Below are 25457 nucleotides of genomic sequence, written 5' to 3'. Positions count from 1 at the left end.
AGTTCTATACATGCTCTGCGATGGGGTATCTCATGTCCTTATGCTTTATCGCTCTCGTGTTCACTGACACGATCTTTAGGGCCCTTATTGTACTCCCAACATAGATTCTTTCACATTTACATAGAATAATGTATACAACATATTTAGTACTACAGTTTATGTTGGTCAAGATATTATACATTTTGTCATTTTTATCCTTGAATTGTTTTGTTTTATCTTTCGCATATTTACACATGCCGCAGTGGCCATATTTGAAAAATCCCTTAGCAAATTGTATCCACCTTGGGTCCTGCGGTTTCTTAACAGGATAACTAGGACTTAATATTGTGCCCAATGTCCTGCATCTGCGGTATGTGATCTGAGGTTTGTCAGTGAGGAATTCCTGTACTGTCCTCTCTGCTTTTAAAATGTGCCAGGTGTGTTAAATTACTTCAAGCCCTCAAGCTCTAAGGGATGCTGTCACAATGAATAGACAGTTTCATCAGGATGTCATCTAACATGTCATGAGTGATGTATTATGTGAGGTCATTAGCAGTGCATAGAAGTGGGGCAAACTATACTTAATGTACTAAGCTATATCTAGCAGATACAATAGTTCTCATTTCATTCCAACATCTAGCTATAACTCCACTTTATCCTTTTTTTTTTTAAAGTTTTTTTTTAAATGTTTTTTTAAATTCTTTTTTTATTAAACATTTTATTGCAGTCCGCAACAGCCACACAGCACATCATTGTATTACAGTCCTTCTAAATACCATATATTTAGCCCACATACTTGATCATGGTACACAGCCATTTAGCCAACAACCCAAGTCGGGCAGGCGGCGTATATCTTTCAAAGCGCAGAAAAAGACAATACTCCCATAGAACGACAACCCGCACACCAGGGTGTGCATGAAAATATATATACCCCCTGTGCGCCTTCCTTGAACATTCTCTATGCGCACCTGTTCTGTGATGATCTCGGTCTCTTGCAGTCTTCCCTTGTTGGCTCCCCATTAGTGCACTTACTGCGCAATTTACGTTCATACCAATCATCACCTATGTCCAAAGTAGTATGTTCAGTACCTTCAAGCCTCAACCAATACCAGCCAGTTCATTCACACCATGAACTCCTCCATCACGGTCCTCCTCTATTGTCTCTTCAGTCGCCCTTGCATTGGCCTGCACATAGGTAATATACAGACCCCAAAAATACTTTGGTCTGCTCCTGGGAGGCAGCAACTCACTATAATGTTCCGATTGCGTGGAACAGTACATCATATCTTGTGTCCACTGTCGCAGCGTCGGGACCGCCCCCTCATCCAACATATAGCTACATGCCGTTTGGCTATAAGCAGCTCCATATCGACCAGTCTGCACATTGCCCTAGGCAGCTCCCTCAACCAACATATAGCTACATGCCGTTTGGCTATAAGCAGCTCCATATCGACCAGTCTGCGCATTGCCCTAGGCAGCTCCCTCAAGTATCCCAACAAGGCCAGCAACGGATCTGGTTTAAGTTCAGCCTCCATCACCTTGCCCAACTTCACAAATACACTTTCCCAAAAGGAATAGACTCCCGGGCACAACCATGCCAGATGAATGAAGTCCGGAACTGGCGCGCTGCACCTCTCGCATCTCGCTTCCTTCCGCAAGCCATATCTACACAATCGTTCAGGAGTATAATATGTTACGTTAAGATATTTGAAATGTACCAACTTTTGTCTGCCGTGCATTAACACTTTTTTAGTAGCTGTACAGCAATATGCCCACCTATCGTCGTCCAGTTGGACATCTAGATCACGTTGCCATGCAAGTCTAGCTGCTGTGTACTTATGTGTCCTAAGTGACATTGCTATTTTATAAATGGCCGTTATCATTTTCATGGGTGATACGCTCTTGATAAAATGCGACAATTCCCGAATCTCTAGCGGTTCTTCCAAACCATCGCCTAACTGTGCTTGAAGAGCGTTCCTCACTCTGTGGAATTGGAAACTTGTTAGGAGCGAGACTCCCTCCAACGCACCGGTCGCTTGCTCCAGAGTGCAAACCGTCCCACCGCGAAATAGATCAACTGCTACCATCATATTCAGTTCTTGCAGTGCCTTAATAACTCCACGCTCCGTACATGGCCTCAGCCATCTCACCCACTCTAGTGGCATAGCCGGAGAATACAATAATGCGCCTGCTTGATTCTGTAACAACCAGTGCCACGCATGCCTAGTAGTATTCAAGGAATCCACTATACCCGTCCTGCGGTCAACAGGTTCCATTATTGTTGCCGGTAAAGGAAGGGGCTCTGCAAAGAGCCGCTCCATCCGCAGGAAGGGGACTTCCGCCCCACCATGTATCCAAGCATGCAGCTGTGCACCTTGCGCCACCCTGTAGTAGAGTTCAAGATCCGGAGTGCCTAGACCCCCCCAGGTGGTAAGGCAGTGTAAGCACTCCCCACTGGAATCTAGCTTGCTTTCCTGCCCATGCCAATTTTATCATCAATTGCCTTAGCCTGAGAAAAAAGGTGCGCGGAAGCACCAAGGGGATATTTGTGAAAAGGAACAAGAATCTAGGTAGGACCACCATCTTCATAATAGAGATACACCCCATCAAGGACAATGGTAGTCGACACCATAGATCAACCTCATCTTCCAGTCTTGAAATAGCCATGCCATAGTTTTCTCTAAAAACTATATCAGAGTCTGTGTGCAGTCTAATGCCCAGATATCCTACGGAGTCAGTCGTCCACTGCAACGGTTATTCCATTTCAAACTCGCATGTAGCTGGTGTAAGTGGGACACTAGCGATTTATCCCAGTTAAACCGAAGACCAGACAGCGCGCCAAATCGGACTACCTCCCTGATAACTGGTGCCAAATTAGTCCCCGGATCCCTTACGTATAAAAGCGTGTCATCCGCATATGTGAACACTATTATTCTATACGTCAGGAAGCCGAAACCTTCGTTCCCATGGTACTCCCTCAAGGCACAAGCCAAAGGCTCCGCCACCAGCGCATACAACAACAGGGACAATGGGCACCCCTGTCTTGTGCCCATAGTAATATTAAAGGGAGCGGTAACCAAGTCGCCAATCCGCACTCGAGCCGTGGGTTTATAATAGAGAGTATCCAACAACTGCAAAAACACCGCCCAAGCCCTATTCTCATCAATACTTGCTTTAAAAACGGTCACTCCACAGAATCAAAGATTGTATGAATATTATAAGTTAGGTTCCTCGCAGGAATGAATCCAGCCTGCTCCGGGGCCACCAGAATATGTGACATCAGAGCAGCCGAATGGCCCATATTTTCGCAAATATTTTAACGTCTACATTAAGCAAAGACAGGGGGCAGTCCAACCTGCACTCATCCAGAGTCTTACCCGGCTTAGGTATGGCCAACAGCATGGCCTCCCTCATAGATGCGGGTGCCGTGCCCGTGGTACACCTCATCAAACAGGGCTGCGAGATGCTGCAACAATTGTTCTAAGAATGTCTTATAAAACGCAACTATCAAACCATCCGTCCCTGGAGCACTGCCAGCTGTCATGCCACCGATTGCCTCGATTATCTCATCTCTCTTGATCGGGTGCATGAGGAGTTCCCTATGTGAGTCTGGGAGGAAGGGAAGCTGTATGTACTCTAGATATTCAGCTATCTGTTCATCTGACCCTGCCGACCTGGAACTATAAAGCTCCACATAATACTGTCGAAAGCGTTCTGCTACTAGTGGAGCGGTGTGGCTCACTGGTTAGAGGTGGCAGACCCGGAAGCAGAGGACGGCCCGGGACCAGGGTTCAATTCCCAACGCGGCAGGGTCGTGGACCATGGTCAGCGGACTCGATAATTCTCGCCTCGGTGCCTACTCTAACCAGGGATCACACTCGGCAACTCTGGACATTAGCTTGCCTCATCTCCACAACGGCACCCCACATACGCCGGGGATGCCTGGTTTCACCCTGGGGTTACCCAGTAGGGTCCATCTCACAGGAAAGCCAGGACAGGTTCCCCAGCGGTCTATAGCGCGGAGATACCCCATGTGGGGTGATTCATGCGCTTTACAAGACATCATTACATTACATTACATTACTTCCGACTCCTCAGCCAATAACTCCCCACTCTCCGCCTTAATCTCAGTAATTTGAGCCTTACCACTTCTCGCTTTCATTAACTGTGCCAGTACAGATCCCGGCCTCTTTCCTTCTCCATACACACGTGCCGTGGCATACTTCCCCATGTGTTTTACTTCACTATCATCAGCCGCATGGTATTCCTCCAGTGCCGACTTAATTTCATCATCTAAGTACGCATCCCCCTCAGCAATTCGCCTATGTTCCAGGTGTTTTAACTTCCCTTCCAAATCAGCTAAAGTTCTATGAATAGTCCTAAGCACTCCTGAATGTTTGGCCATCACCACCCCCCGGATGTACGCCTTAAAAGCCTCCCAGACAATTTGGAAGCTATCAACCGAGCCAGCGTTCGCATCAAAGAAAGTATCTATGTCAACTGCCAACTCCTCTCTGAACACCGGATCCAGTAGGGAATAAGGTGGAAACCTCCACGTGAAAGGCAGTATTCGCCTACCCGGTTGCTACAATACCAACAGAAGGGGAGAGTGGTCCGAAAGTGTGCGTGGCAATGTCAAGCAGTGTCGTACCTTATTAATCAAAGCAGCAGAAGCCATCCAATAATCTATTTGGGTGTGTATGTTATGGTATGCTGAATAGTGTGTGTAACCCCCCTTCTCTCCATTCCTCACCCGCCACACATCGCACACATCCAAACGTATCATAACCTCCTCTAGCTTCCTTGCTGCCGCCGCCGGACTCCTAGCTGGACCCGCCGATCTATCCAATTCTGGGTGTCTCACCAAGTTGAAGTCCCCACCCCATAGTATCTTTGAATCCCCGCCTTGTGCAATGATTCTGGCTATATCTCCAAAGAACTCAGGGCAGTAAAAGTTGGGACCATATATGTTCACTACCAGCAGTTCCAGCCCCTGACCTGTACATTTAGATATGACATATCTACCCTCCGGGTCCTCCCTGAGCAATGCAGGGCTAAGGGATGACCTTGGGTTTACCCAATTCAGTACCCCTCTTGCATGCGTAGTAAATCCTGCTGCATTAACATTACCATCCAACCCCCTATGCCTCAACATGGGGCTCTTTTTTCGGTAGATGCGTCTCCTGCAAGAGGGCCAAATCGATATTCTGCCTATGCAGATAACTCGGCACCTTCCGGAGCTTACGATGATTATTTAGACATCTAGCATTCCATGTCAACGTACGTATCTCCCTCCCTCGCTCCCGTTCCTCCTGCTGATCACGTACCATTACCCAAGCAAACAAGCCTTATTGTGGAGTGAGCAAATGTGTGCATTGACTTGCCGTGTAGCTTACACACAAAGAACACCCAACAACTGCAACAACCCCCCCTTCCCACTTGTCCCACCCCTCCGCTGTCCCCCTCCCACAGCAGGCCTTCCCCAACATGGCCTCATGTAAGTCAAATCCCTGTCCCCACCCCCCAACACCCCCCTGTCCCGAAACCCTTCCAGTGCAAAAACAGCAACAGTGCAAGGCACATGTGAGCGGAGGTAGCCCAACGTTCCCTACCCTAATAAGTGCCAACAATCTGAGGAACTGGCCCTGCCCTCGTGTGCCATTCAAGTCATATTGCCAGCTGAGACTATAAAACGTCAAATCCCAACGGATCAACATACACGCCCCCACAGCGTTTGCAAAAGAACACCTCGACTTACTGTCCCCGTGGCCACCCCACAACCCCCCCCAAACCCTTCGCTGCTGAATGCATAACTTAAACATGTGGCAGTCCCAACAAATACTCAACTACCCCTGCTAATGCTCGAAGCCTCCTCCAAGTTAGGTGTGGGCGGAAAATCCGTTCCGCTCGCGGATTTTGCGGATTTTCGGGAAATCCGCAATCCGCGAGATTTGCGAATTTCCCGCAAAATCCGCAAATCCGCGAGCAGCGGATTTTGCTCGCGCTGCTCGCACTGTTAGCGTGAGTTCGCGCCCCGCGAATAAGTGCGAAATTGCAGAAATACGATCTTGGCAAAACTGAAAGTAACTACTTACCAGGTTCAAAAGTTCAGGCACATCATTAGTAGCCATTTCCTGTAGGGCTTCCTGAGGGGCCCCTCCAGAGTTCAGTTGCCAGTTGAAACTATTATGTGACCCTGCTCTGAACCTCAGAATAGTTACACATATGCCACAAAGGTCCTGAATTACAGCTAAGGGAGACAAGCAGGAGCCAGGCTGGAAGTTAAAATCCATTAATCAGCCCCTAATTCATTATTGTCAGTTGGGGCAGGGCAGGTGTTGTAACTAATTTTGCAACAATGAAAGCACTTAGCAAGTGCAAAAGATCACTAATCAGGGCGCACTAAGGAAGCAGGTGCCAGCTAAAAAAATATTCTGTGACACATTAATCAGCCCCAAATTAATTCAGGTCACTTGAGGCAGGGAAGGTGTGCTTTGCTTTGCCGAAAATAATGTACACTGGACAACCAGAGGGTGTAGTGATGAAACAGAGGGTGGCATGGGTGGGCCAGAGGGTGGCATGAGTAGTCAGAGAGTGGCAGTGGTGACAGAGAGTGGCAGTGATGAAGAAGAGTGTCCCAAACAGGCTGGACACGTAGAAACAACAAGTTCGCAAAACTTGCGACCCGACAGGTAAGTTCGCAAATTGCGAAATTGTAAAAACCCTCGCGAACTGGCAGAAACACGGGCGAACACAAAAAAAAAAAAAATCCGCAAATTCGCGGGAATTCGCGGATTTTGCGGATTGCGAATCCGCAAATCCGCAAAATTCGCGGATTGCCAATCCGCAAAATCCGCTCATGCTTACTCCAAGTCCCAAGTCTCTGTTTAGTAATTACTCTTCTAAAGCAGGCTTCAAAATAAATACTTTCTTCATCTCTCCTACCTGGTAACGTAGTGCCCCCTTCAGCGCAGCCCATTATGTCCACACATTACCCAACAGCGTCCGTTACACCTATCAGTTCTGTTTCTCCAGCGCAGCCTCTTCAGGCATGTCCTGCTGCTCTCGTCACGGACTGGTCCATCGCTCTTTCGCCCAGTTATTGATAGCTTGCTGTAGGGCTTTAGGGTCTGTAAAGATGTGAGATCTCCCCTGCCGATTTACCTGTAGCTACGCAGGATACAACATGGCGTAGTCCACCTCCATCTCCCGGAGTTTCTCTTCAGCGGCCCAAAGTGCTTGCGGGCCTCCTGCGCTCAAGCTTTGGAACTCTCTTCCCTTCTGATCCATGGACCATGAACTGCACTTTTGTAAAGCTCTCAAGATCTGGCTTTTTAAGAAGTTGTTTCTAGATAATACCTCTGACCTTAGTGGAATAGCCTCCTTTCTCGGCTAGTGCTGGGATAACTTTGTGTCACCATGCGCTCTATAAATCTTATAGCATAGCATGTCAGAGGACCCAAACCAGCCCCCACTTCTTTTATCTCTGGCCAGATTTGAGCCCCACTAATTAAATTAGATGAGGGACTGGAAGGGGAGTGTAGTCAGTAGTTAGCCACACACCTCTAGGCTGGGTTAAACAGACACACACACCAAGCAGAGATTTTCTTCCTCTTGATTTTTGGAGAATAGTGCCTTCTGGTCCAGAGGTTTTCCACACTTCACAGGAAGTGGTCATACTAGAGGGGGTAGTGTTGCAGGAATTCTGTTTGGAAACATAACTATGCCTGGGACCACAGGACATCAGAATGTAGGGACTGAGTCACCATACCACATCAGTACCTATTGGCCCTCATCCAACTTGATCATAGTGCCTTACCTTCCCGCCTAACCTTCACAGAGTAACAGGTAAATTGGCACCCCAGAACACAACTCTCTAGTCACCAGGGGAACCGTGGAAAGAGATCGTCATCTTTGGTTTACTCACTCATGCATGTCCATAATAAACAAAAGAAATACATGAGGAAAGTTTACAATATTTATTGAAACTATTGTGCTGTATTATGAAACAACTGTGCAGCAACTAGAAAACATATCCATGCTAGCACAGTAATTAGCATTCAAAGTAAACTATATATGATGAGAAGTCCTGCCATGGTGAATGATATATCTGCCCTTCACTCACTACGTGGATACAGTGTTATATCAGAGGTCTCTGGGATTAGAACCAGCCACTATACCTGGCATTTGCAATTAGTTAATCTGCATCTCAGGTTGCACAAAGCTGGCACGTTCATCTTAAGACCTTTCCCCCTGCAAGAACTCCACTCTCTCTCTGCAAAGAGCAAGTCTCTGGTATATAATATGAGGTGTTCAACTTGAAAACAGCAGAAGTGGGGTAATGCTGTGTCTGAATGTCAAGCTAAGTTGCCAACTGGTCCCTGACAAACAGTGGCCCGATGTTGTTCGACCATGTGTGATTTTTTCAGAGTCCTAGACAAAAGAACCCAAAAACAAAAACATGTGCATTGTACTTCTAAAATATTATTGTGGCACAAAAACAACATGCTGTGTGTAACGTGCAAAGCGAAGCAGGCTACAGCTTTCGGATAGGCTAAAATAAGGGTGAAATAAGTAGGTCCTAAAAGGAACTCACAACAAACTCAGCCGGGGTACCTGGCGAATAACTAATGGCGGTTACATTCCAAGGTGGCACAGGGTATCTTCAGGAATGAGGCGTTTCCTAGATCTTTTTGCCACCATTGAGAACAGGCAGTGTCAAAACTTTGTTATACTGGGATTTCCAAGAAGGCTGCCTCTAAGAGATACATACAACCTTGAGTGAAGCACCGAACTCCTGTACACCTTTCCATAGCTGTCTCTCTTGTCCCGGGTTCTGAAGATCAAAAGAATGACAAGGTCCAATTCATCCAAGTGGTTCCGGTTTTGACGAGGGAAGTTTGATACCCAGAACTTCTGGGCATGAGCATCTGTCTTTTATCAGGGTAATGCTTCAGGACAATCTCCTGTTGGAGCAGCGGGGCAGGGTCCACTACATAAAACTGCGCAATCGGCACCTCTTTGCATTGCATAGAAATTGAACAGTGACAGTTGACTGCATTTAGTCTTCCTGCTAAAGTTGTGGATGTCATCTTTGCTGTAAGGAGTCCCTTTACAAAGTGTATCTATGCCAGGAGATGAGCATCCATGTTATCGTCTTGTTACTGGTCAACTATTGGATATTTGTTGGCTCTTTTATCTTTGGCACAGCAAGAACTTGCAGTGGGCAACATCTAGGGCTATTTGTTGGTCCTTGTGGCCTTTTAGCATTCGCCGGACCAGCCTTCCTTGTTTAAATTGAAATCACCTGTTGTGATGAGGTTTATAAATGGTTTAACACATATGTTTCCCCCAAACTCTTTCTGATGTCACAGTGGGATTTCAATTTTGCCCTTATTTTCCTCATGTGTACTCCTTTCAAGCTGAAGCACAGCTGTCCAATATGTCCCCCGAGTCTGAAAACGGTATTCCTTGTCTTTTTAACTTCTATTGATTGCCTGAGTGAGCTTCCAGCTCTCTAAGTGCAGCCACAATCCATCATCCTCCCAATGTTCCTTGCTCCGCCTCAGCCTTGAAAGACAATGAAAGACTCCTTCAGCTGGAAGCCCGAGGGAGCCTTGATGTTTTTCATTGATCACAACAAAGACCATTGATTTGACTTTGTCAAGGTGGATAGTTCTCTTTTACAATCTGCTATGCATTGGCCAAGATGGAGCCTCCATAATGATTTCGGGCCCATTTTTCCAGGACCAAGACTGCTACCACTGTGTTGTCACATAGAGTGCCTGTTCTTGATATCTGTCAGGCTGTGACATGGGCATCAGTTCCCACTTTCACAAAGCCCTACTGCCTTGAAAGCTAGGTTCAACGGGAAGAGCATTTCACACCATCGGTCCTACAGGGTTTTTTTCATCTTGAGCCATTGTGCACACCCACCACCTTGCGAGTTACGACTTCGATATCTAATCTAAAGGTGAGGAATCTACGGTTAGATATATTCATCTGAAGAACAAGTTACTTATATTCGGTAAAGATCTTTCTGGTGGATATTCTTATCTAACATCAGATTCCTCACTGCCTTCCCACCTTGCCATTTTGTAGAATGGTCTCTTTTCAAAGCTCAAAAGGTCCCAATTTAGGAATCTGCACACTGGTATCTCTGACTCTTGTTGAGGTCTTCGTCCGAGGGCACAGGCGGGGTTCAGAATGAAACTGATGTTGGTGCGCAGGGCTGACGTTAATATGCAGCTTAGTTCATCACTTCCAGGACAGAAGGAGGCCAACGTGAAGCTGCATGGTGCCACCTACAAGTGCATGGGAGCAATGCTGATGTTTTAAATCAACCAGATGCAGACTGGTGACTGGGGACATTCTAAAGGTGAAGAATCTGCAGTTAGGTAGAGCATCCTCCAGAAGAACCGTCACCGAAGGTAAGTAACTTGTGTTTTTAGTCATCTGCCGTTGTTAAGCTGTTATAACACAGGCCCTGATCAAAATATTAGCTAAGCCTAGTACTAAGCTTCTGTTGATGTCAGTTTAGTTCGCTTGTATGTTTATCCGCTTTGCTTTGCCCTTTTTAATTCATTTTTTGAAAATAAGATGCTTTGCAAAATGTATTGTTGCTTAGGACATTGTTATAGTTAATGACCTGGGCACATCTATGTATATTTTCCATTCAGAAACAAATGTATGATCAAGCTTTATCTGTTTTCAGAGTAAGAGCGGAAAGGTCACCAGAAAGGAATTTCGCCGTATTTTAGATTGCACAGTGTTTCGGATAGCAGACTGTGAATTTAAGGAACTCATGATTATCCTTGATCCTGAACACACAGGATTTCTCAGTTACCATCAGTTTTTACAACTCTTTGAAGAACATGAATCCTTGGTATGTGATCGTATTGCCTCTTTAATGGGGGATTTTTGGTTTTAGCATTCATATTTTATGTCAAAAATTTTAGTCAAAACATATACATTTTCTGAATCCCGAAACATGGAAGATGTGTGTGTAATTCTCAAACGTCACCTCCTCTTTATTGGAAATGTAAATAAGTCAGCAAGGGTTCACATTTGTTATGGGGAGAAACCATAACATGTTTTGTGATTTTTGTGAAGAAAGGTAAGCCTGACAGACACTTTATGTTCTGATCAGGCAGCCAGGTCCTATACATATGCTAAACACGGAGGCACCTGGCTGCCTGAGCTGAACTTTGCCAGGCTGAAGGTGTCACAAATCCTATGGGCGGACATCTTCAGCCTGGCAAAGCTCATGGAGTACCTTTCCCTCATGATGAGGAGGAGCGTCATTGATAGCCGTGGACCGGGACACTTTAATTTTAAGCCTTGAAGTGTCCAGAGTCGAGTGTCTATCACTGACACTTCGTCACAAAGTGGTGCAGAACTCTCTCTGACCCCATCCCACTCTGTGATGAGGTATGGATGTCCGCCTCCTCTCATTGGCTGAGAGGAGGCTGCTGTCCCAACCCTCCTGGAACCTCTGAGGCTCTCGTCTAGATATGCTGCAGAAGGCTAGTGTTATGTTTCTATTTAATGTTTGGTGTATATATATATATATATATATATATATATATATATATATATATATATATATATATATATATATATATATATATAATATATATATATATGTGAGTGTGTGATATGAATGTGTGCATGTGAATGCATGGGTGTGAGTGAGTGTGTGTGGCTCCCCCAGCCACTGGTAGTAAATCTCTTGCAAGGTGAGAGAAATGACTGTTACAAGGCATGGTTTGGGTTGTTTGTTTGTGAACACCCACAAACGTGTAGGATCGTGGGCATTGACAAACTGAAACTCAATTCTTTCCCACCCTGAAAATGGTCAGACAGTTACTCCTTTCAAGAGCTGGAGTAAGCCCCCTTCTAGGATTGAAAGGGGAACACCCTAGTTGTTGGGGCGCAAGATAAGCACTTTCTCCACGGTAGAAATATTTTCCCTACAGAGAAATTAAAAGAAATGCATGTGCTTTTCTACAGTTGGACGCCCTTCCCACTGTGTGGAATTGTACGCTATGTAACGTTTCGCACACAGGGATTAGGCAGGCTTAAAAGCGTCATGTTTGGGGTAATATCCTTCCTGGAAACCAGCGCCTGACATGGCTTACCACATATTAACCTGTTTTGTGAATGCCAAAAAGTGTAAAAGTATGTCCAGACGGAGTCACAGGACTCCACACTTAATTTTACACTTTTGCCTGTCAAGTGGGCCCTTAATCTAGATATCTGCAGCTGAAAGATGAGGTGCATTATACTAAATACTGATCGGAGAGGCCTAGTCCTGGAATATAATGAAATATTGCACTCCTACTGTAAGAAATATAATTACTGGGTTAGAGGGGTGAAAGCACCTACAATTGTTGTCATGCAGAAGTCACAAGCAAACCTCAAATTAACCTGTGCTCAATCCTCTGGTAACTAGGCACAGAGCAGTCAGGCTTAACTTGGAGGCAATGTGTAAAGTATTTATGCAGCAATTCAAAAAGTAATAAAATGAAACACAACCAAAGAAAAATCCCACACCAATCTAGAAAAATAGGATAACATTTACTAAATAATTTAGGAGCAACACGCGAAAAATTGAATCAGTAGAACCAAAGATATGCAATTTTGAAGATTTAAGTGCAAATAGAACCAAAAAGCACAAAGCGCCATCTTTGTTTATCTGGTTGCTCCAGACCGGGACAAACTAACAAATTTAGCCAGACTGAAATGGAGTGCGACCGAGGTGATGTGAGGTCCTTGCGTGGGGATGTGTTGCACAGCAGTGGTTTGAGGAAGCTGCGGTGGGGGATGCGAGGTGCGCTGTGCAGTGACAGAGCTGAGGAACTGGTGGTCAAGGCAACATCCTTGCATGGAGATGCATTGCGTAACAGCAGTTCCAATGAGCTGTGGGACTGCAATGCGCAGTCCTATAACATGGATGTTTTGCACAGTGATTCCGATGCAAAATGTTCAGAGGTGATACGTCTCACTGTGTCAGTTCTGCTGGTACCACAGCTGGCCTGGCAGAGCACCTTAAGGCCCACTTCCAAGGGTCCAGGATTGGGATGCCACCACTTGGAAGGGCAAGGCTCACAGTGAGCAGAATCCATGATATGGTTTCAAGGTTGTTGGAGCCTGTTCCATCCCCGAGGCTCTAATGAGGAGGCCAGCCAGTTAGCCCTTGGAGTCACTCTGGTGGTCCTGGGTCCAAGATGCAGGTCCAATCCTTCTCACTTAGGCAGGAGGGTAGCAGGGCAGCAGAGTGGCAGTCCTTCTTGCATCAGAGCAGCACAACAGTCCTTCTTTTGAGTCATCCACAAGTCCAGACTTGTATTGGTTTGAGGGTCCATTATTTATTCCTGATGTCCACTTTAATAGGAGAAGGTTATGGATTTTTTTACTCCCCTGAGGTGCCGGGCATCCCATTCCTCCCTGCCCTACCCACTGCTTGTCTGGGGACACAAAAGATTAGTGACAAATCCTTTGTGAGCGTGTTCAAGAAGGGCCTTTGTGTTGTGCAAGTTTGATAGGTGACAGCTCCACCCCCTCATTAAGTCAGAGTGGCCTGTTCGGCCACTACCTATCCTCCCTCCGTCTCTATGTCTGGGAGCAATACACAGGGTCCAACTGCTAGCTATACCTAGTCATAGGATCCATGGACAGGCTGCAGGCACCAAATCTTTAAGAGAAGAAAAGGCTAACTTTCTAGAAAAATTGTGTTTTCAGTGTTGTAACTCCAAACCCGACTTTACCATTAAAGAGGGCTTTAAATTACAATTCTTTGGATGCCAAACTCGACCTGTCGACCTCCTCCCAATTGCACTTTATCATTTAGTAGATGTAATAAGGAAACCCAATGTTATCTTATGTGTCTAATTCTGATGAAGACCCCATATTGATGGTTATCAATTTCACGCAGCATTTGAGGGGTCAAAATGTCGGCGTATATAATAAACGTCTCAGTCCATTTAAACCACTCAGTTGTGAAATCAAATTTCTACGTTTAAATTTAGGACTGTAACATATGAATTTGGCGTTGATCGAATCAATAATATTTATATGTGAACATTGTGTGTTTAATTTATTGTTTTGTGATTTCTGTATGTAATAATTTATGCACTGTATTTGAATTGTGTTTATGTGTATTGACTTTGAAAATAATTTTTTTAGGTGTGTATCTTGTGCCTTTAATATACAAGAAATTCATGATTTGCTTAGTTGTAGTGATTTAATTCAGTTGGGAGAATCTATTTGTTATTTCTTCATTGAATGGACATCCCCCTGACTGGTGGGTTTGATAGAATAATTGACATTTTCCTGAATAACCATTGTTCGTATACTGCAACTCTCCCCAGGTTCTGTACAGTACTGGGTAACCCCATTGATATTAATGCCGGCCCAATAGTAGCATTCATTTGCAGGCCCTGGGTACTCAGGGCACAACTTTACCTGGGGCTTAAAAGTAAATGAAATGTGCCAATTGGGTTTAAGCCAATTCTACCATGTTTATGGGAGAGAGTACAAGCACTTTAGCACTGGTGAGCTGTGGCACATAGTCTTAAGGCCAGTGCATAGGAATTCCACATAAATAAGAGGGGTGAAGGCAAAAGATTAGGAGATGACCATGCTAAAGCTGTCAAGGCTAATGCCTACCAATCAGAAGCACAGCAAAAGTTGCCTTGATATAATGTGACCATTTTAAAACTGGTGCGTGATGTTGACAATGTTAAATTCCACACATTTAGGGGGTGTTTTTTTGAGTTTTGGAACATCAAACACATGTGCAAAAAATACTGTCCTGCAAAAACAGTTTTTGCAAACAAATCTCAAGAACTGAACTTCACACAACTCCATCATTAGAATTTAAATTGATGCACTTGTAGAAATAAAGGAATTCCTCTGGACATAACAATATCCTTAGAAACACATTTATCCCAAGAACTGCACAGCATGACACTATCCACCCTAGCTTGTCTTGTTCTTCTTTAGGAAGGATTTGATCGCCTTGTATTTGAGGATGTAACTGAAAAACTCGGCAACTGGTGTCAGCAGAGGGTGTGCAATACGCATGCCTTGAATATAGTGCTTTGATGTCAGGATTGTATGATTGAACCATCAATGCGTTTACCATGCATGCCAGAACAACAAAGTCTAAACAACTAAATTCTTAATCACGAATATGCCTTTACTACGCATAAATAAATCACATCTTGTTAAGGCATTTTTGGTAAATACATATTCGTGGTTAAGAAATTAATCCTCTGACCCCTGCACCTGGCCTGAGTTCCTAAAGTACCCCACTCCCCCCATCCCTAGTTACTTTTTCACCTCCTTCCTCCCCATATCCCTAAAAAGTACCCCTAAGCCCTAAAAACGACACTGCCCCCCACCCTAAATGCTAAAACGGTCCCCAAGCCCTGAAAACTAAACTACCCTATAAGCCCTAAAATCGACCCTACCCCCCTAAGTCCTAAGTGCTATTACGATGCCTGCCCTTGCCATGAACCCTAAAAAGTCCCCTGAGTCCTGAAAACAATCCCCCCCAATCCCTGAAAACTACCCTGAACCCACCCCAGCCCTCAAAACTACCCCGACCCACCCCAGAAAACTACCCCCGACTCACCCCCAACCCCATTTACCTCACAACATTCTCTTCCTGCTTGCGTCCGGCAGCAAGCCCTAACAAGGCATATGCGCCTAAGGGCTTGCGTAGTACATCCTTCTTTGTAAAGGCTGTTTGTTGTTCAGTCTTCATGGTAAAGGCTGTTCCCCGATGTCAACACATGAAATCATACAAGATGGTGAATCCCTGTATTAATTAGAAAACTTGAATCTACTGTTACAGGCAAGATTAGAATGAATGTATATCAGAATCTATATTCAGCTTATAATTTGCTAAGCGCTTGCTTTTCATATTTCTACAAATAGATGGGCCGTACACACTTACAGGAATCAAGCCCAGTGAAGAAAAAACCTGTTGTATTAGCCTGGCATACTGTAAGTAATATTGCAAGCTATGATTTATAATGGTTCTTTTTCTGCTTGATTCCGTCATAGTTGTGTTGTGTCCTGTGTTCTCTCCTTGCCTTTGTCAATCTGGATATAAAGCCTTTTGAAATTTTGTTTGGACCTTGTTTAGACCTGGCTTGACATTGTTATCAGTTCTTTTACATATACATAGAGTAGGCTTTGGCTGCATCCCAGAGAGTTATATTTCTCACCTCATGTATAACAACGAAGCGCCAACTGCTGATATCTAGCCATGCAAGACTGAGTCAAAGTTGAAAGTTAAGCCTGACCACAATGGAAAGCAGTTCAGATACAAGTAGTGGATTGTACCCGAACTGCGCTTACCTCCAGACTTATGAAAATTCTTGAAGAAAAATGTCTGATAAGGTAAAGTTTGCTTGGCAAGGCTGCAGGAGGCATCCGAGGAGAGAGCATCGTCGTCAGATGGCCTTGGGCCAAAGCCACAATGAAGATTTTTACGGTCGGACATTTTCTCCAAAGTTGAAGTTGAAAAACTCCAGGGCGATGAAGCAGAGGGCTGTTGTCGAAGACAGTTCCACGAGGATGGATACCCCTCTGATGAAGGACTACTGAAATGGATTTTAGATGTTGAGAAGAACGTCCTTCCTGGACCGGAAACAAGCATCCTGGGACCGGTTTGGGGGCATTACCACATATTAGCAAGGCTAGCTTGATTCCAGTAGCGCAGTGAGCACTGGACCCATGTCTGGGCATATCCTTTCCACTTAGGGCAACAAATGCAAAAGGAACAATTTATAAATGGAATGCTGAACAATGCAAACATTCAACACCAGTCACAAAGATCTGGGTTAAAACATTGTTCTTTTGCTCACCACGCCACCCCAGTTTTGGGCCCAGCCATATGCAAACCAGTCTTGACCCTGTTCCCCATGGGAATAGTCCAGCCATAACTGCCAAGCCAGTTCCTGCCTGGACTGTAAACAAGCATCCTGGGACCGGTTTGTTTTGGGGCATCACTCCTCATCAGCCAACGTCTGAGCATACCCATCCTACTTGGTGCCCCGAGACCTGTCCAGGATGCTTGTTTCCAGTCTAGGGAGGACCTGGCTTGGCAGTACGGGCTTGACTGTTCCCATGGGGAACAGGGTCAATACTGATTTGCATATGGCTGGGTTTAAACTGGAATGGCATGGGAAGCGTAACAACTATGGATTTAGGCCCAGATCTCTGTACTCTGGTGAATGTTTGACATTGATCCTCATTCTGTCTATCAATTGTTCTTTTTGCAACTTTCTAAAAGTGGCATTTTTAAAACGGTAATGAGAAATCTGACTTTACCATTAAAGACGGTTTATCATTATAATTTCTTAGGTACCAAACATGAAATAAACACCTTCTCCCAATTAGGACTTAAAGCTTCTTAAATGTATTAAGGAATCCCCAATTTTATCCTATGGGGTGGTAGGTCTCACAATAGTGAAAAACAAATGTAAGAGTTTTTGACTACCATAACATGTAAGGGTGAGGGTAAATATGAGAGGTACCCCTTAACTAGAGTCAAGGGAAATAGGGTTAACTAACTGATGAAATAAAGTGTTCCCTTGAACGTAAATAAATGGGAGAAGCCAGAGGTCAAGGAGAAAAATTATTACAAAATACAAGTATATATAAAGAATTCTTACAATTTATTTGAAAATACAAAAGTTAAAAGGAGAGTGGTCCAAAGTGGAACTCACTCAACACAGATAAAACAATAAAAAGTTTTTTTAACATTCAATTTTGGCCAGCAAGATTGAATCACAAGGACAGAAAAGACTGTAAGACATGGAACTTGTGCAATACTGATTGTATATTCAGACTCTATTGTTAACACCTAAGCTATGTGCACTATAATACAGTATATCAGCAAAGATGTCGAGATCCTGAATTATACTGGGTGAAGGGTCGACGCGTTTCAGTGGTTTTCCAAATTTTTGTCCACCTTTATCAAGACACCTTTTAATTTCTGTCGAGCGATTGGGGTCAATATAGTGACCCTAGAGGAGTGAACATACAATAAGGTTTGATAAGTACATGATGATTTACATTTATCATGCAAAACACAATTAGCAACTTGACCTGTAACAATTGGTACATAGCTTACATATATATATAGACTGTTCTAGTAACTTTTGTACAAACTGTTTGGTTATGTGTGGAGAAGTGTGGCTCAATGCTTAGAGCGGCAGACCTTGAGGCAGAACGCTGGCCAGGGACCAGGGTTCGATTCCCGCCTCGGCGGGTTTCGGGCTTAAATTCCTCTGACCGGATATTCTCGCCTCAGTGCCGATTCTAAGCATGGGTCCCACGCTGCAACTCTGGGCAATAGCTTGCTTAGTCTCCACAAAGGCCCCCTGATACACAAGGGATGCCTGGTTTCACCATGGGATGCCCAGGAGTGGACACCCCACAAGGAAAAGCCAGGAGGGGTTCCCTTGTGGTAGGAGTACAAGCGCCGGGATGCCTCCGGGTCACTGTTCGCGCTATACAAATACGCCACATTTACATTTACATTTATTCGAGGTGTGCTGTTTTAATACCTGAAATTAAAGGATACATTCACTATACAAATCATTGTATTTTTAAATAAATTGTAAGAATTCTTTATATATACCTGTATTTTGTAATTATTTTTCTCCTTGACCCTCTGGCTTCTCCCATTTATTTACGTTCAAGGGAACACTACCATAACATGTAAAACATAAAGGTACCTATCCAACCTTTTACTTACATAGCACCATACCCTATGGGCTACCTAGGGCTCTCCGTAGGGGTGACTTATATGTAATAAAAGGATCGTTTAAGGCTTGGCAAGGAAGCTTAAGTTCTGTAGTAGGGGATCTCTGTGTATAGTCATAATCTAGTGAATAGTCCCGCCCATGTGCGCGGACCCCGGAGCAATCAAAAATAATCTCTTAAGCTGTCAAAACATGCAGACCTGCATAGACACTTAAGAGAGAATTTAAAGACAGATAATGCAGCCTATATCCACAGGCTACACTGTCCAATACTTCAACTGGAAATTCCACCAAAAACCACAACAGCACAGCCTGTCCAGGGTTTTCCACAGAGAAAAACCTTGCTTTGAACAGCAAAACCCTCTGGAATGATAGAGAGGAAGGAGTGGACAGACAAGCCCCATAGGCTGCCATTATGTGGCTCAAAACAGGATACTGTGCCTTTAAGAGAACTTCCCAGAAGCCTCACAGTATCCCAGAATGCAGTGCAGGTCCCTTTCACCTTCAGTTCTTTTTTCCGGCTCCTGCTAGCAGGACCCTGGAGCATTAGCTCTTCTTTTCTGAGCTTTTTCTATACTATTTTTGTGATCTTTTTGGATTTTTGTAGCTTCACTCGACGTCTTTGGCCTTTATCTGCATTCTGCTGTGGTTTTTTGGCAGAATTTCTGCAGTCTTTTTGTCTTTAGACTATTTCTAGTCTGACATGTGCTTTGTCTGCAGCTGAACTGAAGGCCAAAGCTGAAGCTCACAGGGTTTGTACTCTGTGCTTGCCTGTGTCTTTGGACACCTGTCTTCTCTGTACCTTCTTTTCTAGGGGGCTTCGGCTTCCAGGTTTCAAACAGAGGAGTTTGAAGGCATCTTCAGCCTCTGGGTGAGGGGAGGGTAGGTCCTCTACCGAGTCCCATGCTGTACTCTCTGGGGTGTCCCCAGTAAGGGCACGTCTGAGCTATGACGCGGTTCCAGTCGGCACGTGGAGTGCCTGGACGTCATGGAGTGCCTCGACGTCGACGTCATGGAGTGCCTCGACGTCGACGTCATGGAGTGCCTCGACGTCGACGTCATGGATTACCTCGACGTCGACGCCATGGAGTGCCTCGACGTCGACGCCATGGAGTGCCTCGACGTCGACGCCATGGATTACATCGACGTCGACGTCATGGATTACCTCGACGTCGACGTCATGGATTACATCGACGTCGACGTCATGGATTACCTCGACGTCGACGTCCTGGATTACCTCGACGTCGACGTCATGGAGTACCTCGACGTCGACGTCATGAAGTACCTCGACGTCGACGTCATGAAGTGCCTCGACGTCATGAGGTGCCTCGACGTCATGAAGGGCCTCGAGCATGGAGTGTCTCGACGTCGACGCCATGGAGTGTCTCGACGTCGACGCCATGGAGTGTCTCGACGTCGACGTCATGGAGTGTCTCGACGTCAACGTCATGGAGTGTCTCGACGTCGACGTCATGGAGTGTCTCGACGTCGACGTCATGGAGTGTCTCGACGTCGACGTCATGGAGTGTCTCTATGTCATGGAGTACCTCGACGTCATGGGGTTCCCCGACGTCATGGGGTGCCGCGACGTCATGGAGCAGTGTTGCTCGACGTCATGGAGCAGTGATGCTCGACGTCATGGAGCGGTGATGCTCGACGTCATGGAGCAGGGATGCTCGACGTCATGGGGCAGGGATGCTCGACGTCATGGGACAGTGAGGCTAGACGTCACGGAGCGGTGAGGCTCAACGTCATGGAGCAGTGATGCTCCTTTTGGGGCATTGGTCACTTGGGCTCTGCCCTCTTCCGTTGGGTCAGGACGTCACCGTTAGGGATGGCTCGGCGTCTCCTTGGTTGACACCTACTGACATTTTGACGTCTGAGTGTTGGTTGTCATAGAGACAGTCACTGTCTTAGTGAGGGTGACGTCGTAGTGAGGTTGGCGTCATCTGTTACAGCCGCAGGGTACTGCCGGCTCTTGACGCCTGGGTCTGGTTCCAGGCCTCGCTCCTTGGTGAGCCTCCCGTCGTAGAGGGGACTTTGTGTTCCCGGCACCTTCCACTCAGGACGCAGAGCAGTTGATCAGCGTCGTGGAGCCCTTCTGATGGGGAGTTTGTGGTTACTCACCACGTGTACATGAGGGACGTTTGTCCTCTTGCTTAGTTTTGAGTGCTTGCATGCCTCACGTCTGCTAGGTTGCCTCCTGCTCGACCACTACTGGTGAGACCACCGGGGATGTTTCAGAATCCCCTCGGTTCCCTCTTCCGTCCACCTCCCCAGGGGCCTTTTGCCCCTCAGTCTGCAAACCTCCGTGCCTTGATGCCAGGGATGCGTCTACCATGAGTACGGGGAGTCCCTCTCCGACTCTTTCCTGGTTGGCGGGACTTACCTTTCGTCCACTACCGCCTGGCAGGAGGTTCTGGCTCCTATCGTGCTCCTGACTTGGTCGCAGGGGTGGCGGCATGTAGGCCTCGCATTGTGGCCCGCGGTTGTTGGACCGTTGTTGTGAGATCCCTTCGTGGGGGGGTTTTCTTCACCGGTTTGTGGTTCCTCTGCCGAGAGACAGGAGGGAAGCCTTACAAGAGGCGGTCTAATGGGCCTGATAGTTTCGGATCTAGGCATCGGTGTCGGAGCGAAGTTTTTCTCTCCTGCCGACCCCCAGGTATTGTGGGTTTGTCCTACATTGCCATACTTTTATTTGCCTGACGTCTCTGCAGCCTGCGGCTCAGCAGTGTGCTTCTACTCTCCCGTTCTTTGGGCGACCCTTGGGTTGCCATGAGAGTAGTGAGTGGCCCGCATGAAGTCTGAATCGGAGACTTTTGGACGGCTGTAGGTTTGGGGCATGGAGTACGGCCTGAGGCCTTCTGCCTTTTCTAGCGGCGTTTTTCCTCCCAGGATTTGCCGGTGGTCCCGGGCCGCCATTTAATGCTTTACAAGTATATTGTGCGCATACGCGGGAGAGCTTGTGGCTCCTCGGCGAACATAGGCCGGCTGGGTCTAAGTCAGTCTTCGGTTCATCGGCCCTCCTCCAGCACTTCCTCCGGTCGGCTCGCGGTTTCAGCGGTGCGAGCTCTAAGCAGAGGCCGTTTTCCTGTATAGGACAAGGGCGATAGAGGACGTACCTCTGTCTCAAAAGAGGAGAGGTCTGTACTCCCGGTTCTTCTGGTTCATGAGAAGGACAGGAACGAGTTCAGGTCCATTCTGGATTTGCGACAAGCAAACAAGTGGATTCGCAGTAGAGGAGTTTCGCATGCTGTCGTTGCATCAGGTTTATGCTCTGCTGCAACAGGGAGATTGGCTTGGTGCCATAGATCTACGGGATGCATACTCCCATGTGCTCATTGCACACAGGAAGTTCCTGCGATTCCAGGTCTGCGCCCATCATTATCAGTACACAGTACTGCCAGTCGGGCTGAAGTCTGCGCCCAGACTATTCTCGAAGTGCATGGCAGTGGTAGCTGTACGCCTGTGGAAAAACGATGTGGCTTCTCTAACCGTGCCTGGACGATTGGTTGATCAGGGCCTCCTCCTTCTCGGTAGCTCAGGCGCACTTCAGGAGGACGTGCGTTCTCTGGAACGAGCTGGGGTTGCACATCAACATGTCCGAGTCTGTCCCCATTCCGGTCCAGTGCATACAGTACTTGGGAGCCTCCGTCAATACGCTGTCAGCAAGCGTGTCTCCTTCGGTGGAGAGTCGATTATCTCCCCTTGGGAAGGCTCAGGCTCTTATGACCGCCCCATCTACGGTAGTGGAGACGGTGTCTTCTCTACTGGGGTCGGTGGCCTCTTGTATGTTCCTCACGCCACACGCACGGCTGCTCATGGGGCCTTTGCAGGAGTGCTTGGAGGATCAGTGGGATTAGAGGCAAGATACGACTGTCTCTGGGTGCTCTTCAGTCTCTGAAGTGGTAGTGTTCAGCGGAGACTCTCCTAAGAGGGGTTCCCTTTCACAAGGACATTTCCACACAGACTGTCGTGACAGATGCGTCTCCCCACGGCTGGGGGGGCGCTTTCCGGAGACTTGCAGATACAAGGAACGTGGTCCCCGATGGAGTCCACGTATCACATCATTTTCTGGGAACTCAGAGCTGTTCCCTTGGCATTGAAGGCGTTCTTCCGTCCTTCCAGACCAACTCTCTGCTTGTACAGACGGACAATTTGACCACAATGTATTACCTCAACAAGCAGGGGGGTTCGAGATCGCGCACTCTGTCGGAGGAGGCGCGGGCGATCTGGCGACTGAATCTAACGGCTACCCATCTGCCAGGTGTGCAGAATGCTCGGGCAGACTTGCTGAGCAGACTGATTCAGGAAAGCCATGAGTAATTAGCCAGGGTAATAAAAACGACGAAGTACTAGGAGAAGTCTTCGGCGAATGCGGAGACTTCGCCTCCAGGTTCTGCCTGTGGGGAAGCTGGGGAATGCGTTCTGGATTAACTGGTCGAACAGCTTTCTGTACGCTTTTCCACCTTTTTCCCTTGATTCCGGCGGTGTTCATCAAGCTGTCTCAGTCCAGGGCGCGGATGATCCTGATTGCCCCGGAATGGCCCAGACAGTGGTGGTTCACGGACCTGCTTCACCAGTCTCTCCGTCCTCTCATACGGAGGCCTTGCAGGCCGGACCTTCTCGCACAGTTCAGGGGGCAGACGTTGCACCCCAACCTCTCGTCTTTGAGTTTGGCTGCATGGCTCCTGAGATAGTGTGATATGGCCATTTGAATCTACCAGAAGTTTGTATGGACATACTGAAGGAGGCTAAGCATCCTTCCACTAGGACTTCTTCTGCTTAATAGTGGAAGAAGTTTTTTGCATCTGGTGCATGTCCAAGGACCATGCCCTGTCGACGTGTAAGGAAGATGTCTTCCTTCTGTATCTTCTACGCCTGGCGCAGTTGGGCCTTAATGTCTAATCCATTACGGTTCATATTGCTGCGCTGACTGCCTACAGGAAATGCCCTTCAGACTTCCTTCTTCCAGATCCCTGTGATCAAAGATTTTTTGGAAGGCTGAAAGAAAGCATTCCCTCCTGTCTGGCTTCCTTCGTCTTCATGGGAATTGAATGTGGTGCTGTCCAGATTGATGTAGGAGCCTTTTGAACCTATTCATAGGGCTTCGTTGCAGCATCTGTCCTGGAAGGCGGCGTTCCTCGTGGCCATCGCATCGGCCCGCAGGGGGAGTGGTATTCAGGCGTTGTGTTGCCAAGGACCTTATACTGTATTTCATGCTGCTGAGGTTGTTACGCATACTCATCCTAAATGTCTTCCTAAGGTTCTTTCTGGTTTTCATGTCAATCAGACAATAACTTTGCCTACGTTTGTTCAGAATCCGGCATCTCCAGCGGGAAGGTCCCTACATTCCCTGGATGTTAGGAGGGTGTTGGAATTTTATCTGGCTAAAACCAGAGATATTCGTGGTTCAGATCAATTGTTTGACAATTATGAATCAGTCTGGACCGGTTTTGCTACCTCAAAACAGTCCAGCTCTAGGTGGATTGTGTCCTGTACACTATTGTGTTACCAACAGACTAATACGACCTTAGGAGGTAAACTTAAGGCTCATTCCACCAGGGGCAAAGCTGCCGCGACTGCTTTGCTGCTTAATGTTCCGATTGCAGAAATCTGCATGGCCGCCACTTGGAAGACGGTCCATACCTTGGCTTAGCATTACTGTCTGGACACTGATACCAGGGCAGATGCTCAGGTTGGGCAGGCTTCGCTGCGAAATTTGTTCGCACAATAGTGGTGTTATTTCTCGTTTCTCCACCGCCGCTTTGGTGTGGGGATGGGCTTGCCATTCTATTCACTAGATTATGACTATACACAGAGATCCCCTACTACAGAAGGAGTAGTTTCTGTCCTGTAACTCCAGTTCTGTAGTAGGGGTATCTCTGTTATAGTCATAAGCGCCCGCCCTCCTCCCCGGTGGAGAGAGAGATATTCATGTTAGGAATGCTACAGGTCTGGCGTGTTACGCCTTCAAAAAGAACTGAAGGTGAAAGGGACCTGCACTGCATTCTGGGATACTGTGAGGCTTCTGGGAAGTTCTCTTAAAGGCACAGTATCCTGTTTTGAGCCACATAATGGCAGCCTATGGGGCTTGTCTGTCCACTCCTTCCTCTCTATCATTCCAGAGGGTTTTGCTGTTCAAAGCAAGGTTTTTCTCTGTGGAAAACCCTGGACAGGCTGTGCTGTTGTGGTTTTTGGTGGAATTTCCAGTTGAAGTATTGGACAGTGTAGCCTGTGGATATAGGCTGCATTATCTGTCTTTAAATTCTCTCTTAAGTGTCTATGCAGGTCTGCATGTTTTGACAGCTTAAGAGATTATTTTTGATTGCTCCGGGGTCCGCGCACATGGGCGGGACTATTCACTAGATTATGACTATAACAGAGATACCCCTACTACAGAACTGGAGTTACAGGACAGAAACTACTCCTGCCTAGTTGACATGGCCGTGTAATACTGAATTAAGGCTGCAGTGGCAGGCCTGGAGCTACTAAAGTGGGTGTCACAATAAGTGCTGCAGGCCCATTGGTAGCATTTAATTTACAGCCCATGTGTATATGGTATACCAATCTACATATAACTTATCAGTAAATTAATTATGCCAATTAGGTATATTCCAATCAAACCATGCCTAGGGGACTGAGCACAAGTACTTTAGCTCTGGTTAGCAGTGGTAATGTGCACAAAGTCCT

The 25457-nt window shown here is 46.5% G+C and overlaps 1 protein-coding gene across 1 annotated transcript in view; it reads left to right on the top strand.

Moving 5' to 3' along the window:
- EFCAB6 (EF-hand calcium binding domain 6) overlaps positions 1-25457 on the top strand; it is an 846383-nt gene that overhangs the window by 303607 nt on the left and 517319 nt on the right. Inside the window, exons 12-13 of the mRNA XM_086922295.1 lie at positions 10694-10864; positions 15925-15993. Of these exons, the coding sequence (XP_086778421.1) occupies positions 10694-10864; positions 15925-15993 (240 nt within the window). The remainder of the gene's footprint in view (positions 1-10693; positions 10865-15924; positions 15994-25457) is intronic.

Source organism: Lissotriton vulgaris, chromosome 1_1 (genome assembly GCF_964263255.1).
Source record: "Lissotriton vulgaris chromosome 1_1, aLisVul1.2, whole genome shotgun sequence".
Classification (NCBI taxonomy): domain Eukaryota; kingdom Metazoa; phylum Chordata; class Amphibia; order Caudata; family Salamandridae; genus Lissotriton; species Lissotriton vulgaris.
Note: the sequence above shows the minus strand (reverse complement) of the source record. Positions and strands in the feature narration are given on the sequence as shown.